At 64.3% G+C, this 1,936-nt stretch overlaps 1 protein-coding gene across 1 annotated transcript; it reads right to left on the bottom strand.

Annotated features, from left to right (window-relative positions):
- Positions 1-46: 46 nt before the first annotated feature.
- SRM (spermidine synthase) lies at positions 47-1,932 on the bottom strand (the record flags this gene model as incomplete). Its single annotated transcript, XM_045299201.1, has 4 exons — positions 47-493; positions 967-1,059; positions 1,338-1,458; positions 1,862-1,932. Coding segments are annotated over 4 exons (561 nt in total), but the record flags the coding sequence as incomplete, so codon positions are not given.
- Positions 1,933-1,936: the final 4 nt, after the last annotated feature.

Raw genomic sequence — 1,936 nt, 5'->3', positions numbered from 1 at the left:
GGGGGGATGTGGGGGGTGGGGGCGGAGGCAGCGTGAGGTGGGACCACTCACTGTCACCCCTGCAGAGTGGGGATTTGAACCCAAGTCTGTGAACCTTAGAAAACAACCTAACCCCAAGGATGGTGCCTTGGGGGGCAGGCGCATTTCAACTCCCCATCACAGTGGGGGGTACTGAGCCCCTCACTCAGGCCTCCACTGTCACTCCAGAGCTGGCTTGTCAGGGTCGAAGAGGAAACTGGGGCCTCAGTGGGCCAAGGCCAGCACCCCACTCCCCCAGGCCCGAGCCGTGGTGCGGGGCGGCTGGGGTAAGGCGTTGGAGGGGGCGGGCAGCTCGCTTACCCATGGGGTCTGAGGAGTCCGTGATGATGACGTCAAAGGCATCCTGGTTCTGCTTCATGAACTCAAAACCGTCTCCCACGTGGAGGGTCAGTTTTGGGCTGGAGTAGCCAACAGCCATGCCCGGTAGGAACTTCTTAGAGACTTGAATGACATCCTTGGGGGACATCGGGAGGAGGGGACAGAGGCTCAGTACCAGACTGGGCCATGATGGAGGAGGGCTCTGGCGTCAGAGCTGCGTGGGTCCCCCCGGCAGACCCTGCAAAGTCAGGTCACTTTGGGCACGGCAGGCACTGTCGGGAACTTCAGGGAGAATGCTGGCACCTCTCTCAACATCTCATTGTGAGCTGGCTCCCCTGCCGCATTTCCTTCCCCCCTAAAAACCAAACAGCCCCTCAGATGGTGGGCCTGCTAGGCATTGGATTCTTGACCTGCTCAGCTTCCCAACCAAACCTTCCCACCCTCCGTTGTTCAGGTAAGGACACGGGCCCGGGAATGCTGAGCAGCTCACCTGACGGCACACTGCCATCAGGGCAGAGATGGCACTGCTATTGACTGCGGGTGCGGGGTGGGGGGCGGGGGCAGGGACAGAACACAACCCACAACCCACCTCCTGCTTTGTGCACAAACCTCGTCAATCTCACACTGGACCACGGCCTCCACGGAGGGGTGCTTCACCACTTCCCGCAGGACGCCTCCATCCCCACCCCCGATGATCAGCACCTGGTGGGCGGTGGGGAGAGAGAGTGAAGGTCAGGGGCAGGGGCTCCGGGGCACTAGCAAGGCTGCTCAGATGGAACAAGGTCTCCAGCACTTCAGAGTTCACCTGCCTCAGGTTCCTCATACTGCCAACCTCACCCACCACTCTCCAAGTCCTTGGCAGTGCCATCTGACTCGGTGGCACGTTGGGCTGACCCCTGTTCAGTGGGGCGCTGGTCCCGGGCTCAAGGCTGAGACAACCTCCCGGGGCTTGCAGACCCTGGCCCGGGGGTGGCGAGTACCTTGCGTGGGTTGGGGTGGCTGCAGAGGGGCAGGTTGGCGATCATCTCCTGGTAGGAGAACTCGTCCCTCTCGGTGCACTGGATGACGCCGTCCAACACCAGGACGTTGCCGTAGGTTTTACTGTGGGCGGGGCCACCAGGAGCAGTGAGCAGATCTGTCCTGGGAGGGTCAGGTCTCCCTCCACCCCGCCAAGGGGTCCTGGGGCTGAGTGCAGGGGTGACACGTGGCGAGGATCACCAGGCCGGCCAGCTGGGTGGGGGCTGGGTTGGGCTCTGACGTGTCCCACACTGACACGTGGGGATCCGGACTCTGGGGAGCGTGGCTCAGCCCCCCTCCGGGTCCCCAGCCCAGGCGAAGGGCTGCGGGCTGGGGCGGGGACCGCGCGCGGCGCGGGCCCGGCTCATAGCAACTTCTGACAGTTTTGCAGGGGGAGGTGCGGGCCACCGCGCGGCTCCGGACGGGTCCCGGCTGCGGACCCGCTCGGAGAGCGGCGGCTCCGGGGCCGAGGGGTCGGAGGCAGTACCTGCGGAAGACAAGGATGTCCTGGTACCGCGAGCGCTGATGGTGCAGCAGCTGCTCCACCTGCAGCGACAAGGCC

Source organism: Echinops telfairi, unplaced genomic scaffold (assembly GCF_000313985.2).
Source record: "Echinops telfairi isolate 266 unplaced genomic scaffold, ASM31398v2 ScPeMD7_7457;HRSCAF=8495, whole genome shotgun sequence".
NCBI lineage: Eukaryota > Metazoa > Chordata > Mammalia > Afrosoricida > Tenrecidae > Echinops > Echinops telfairi.
Note: the sequence above shows the minus strand (reverse complement) of the source record. Positions and strands in the feature narration are given on the sequence as shown.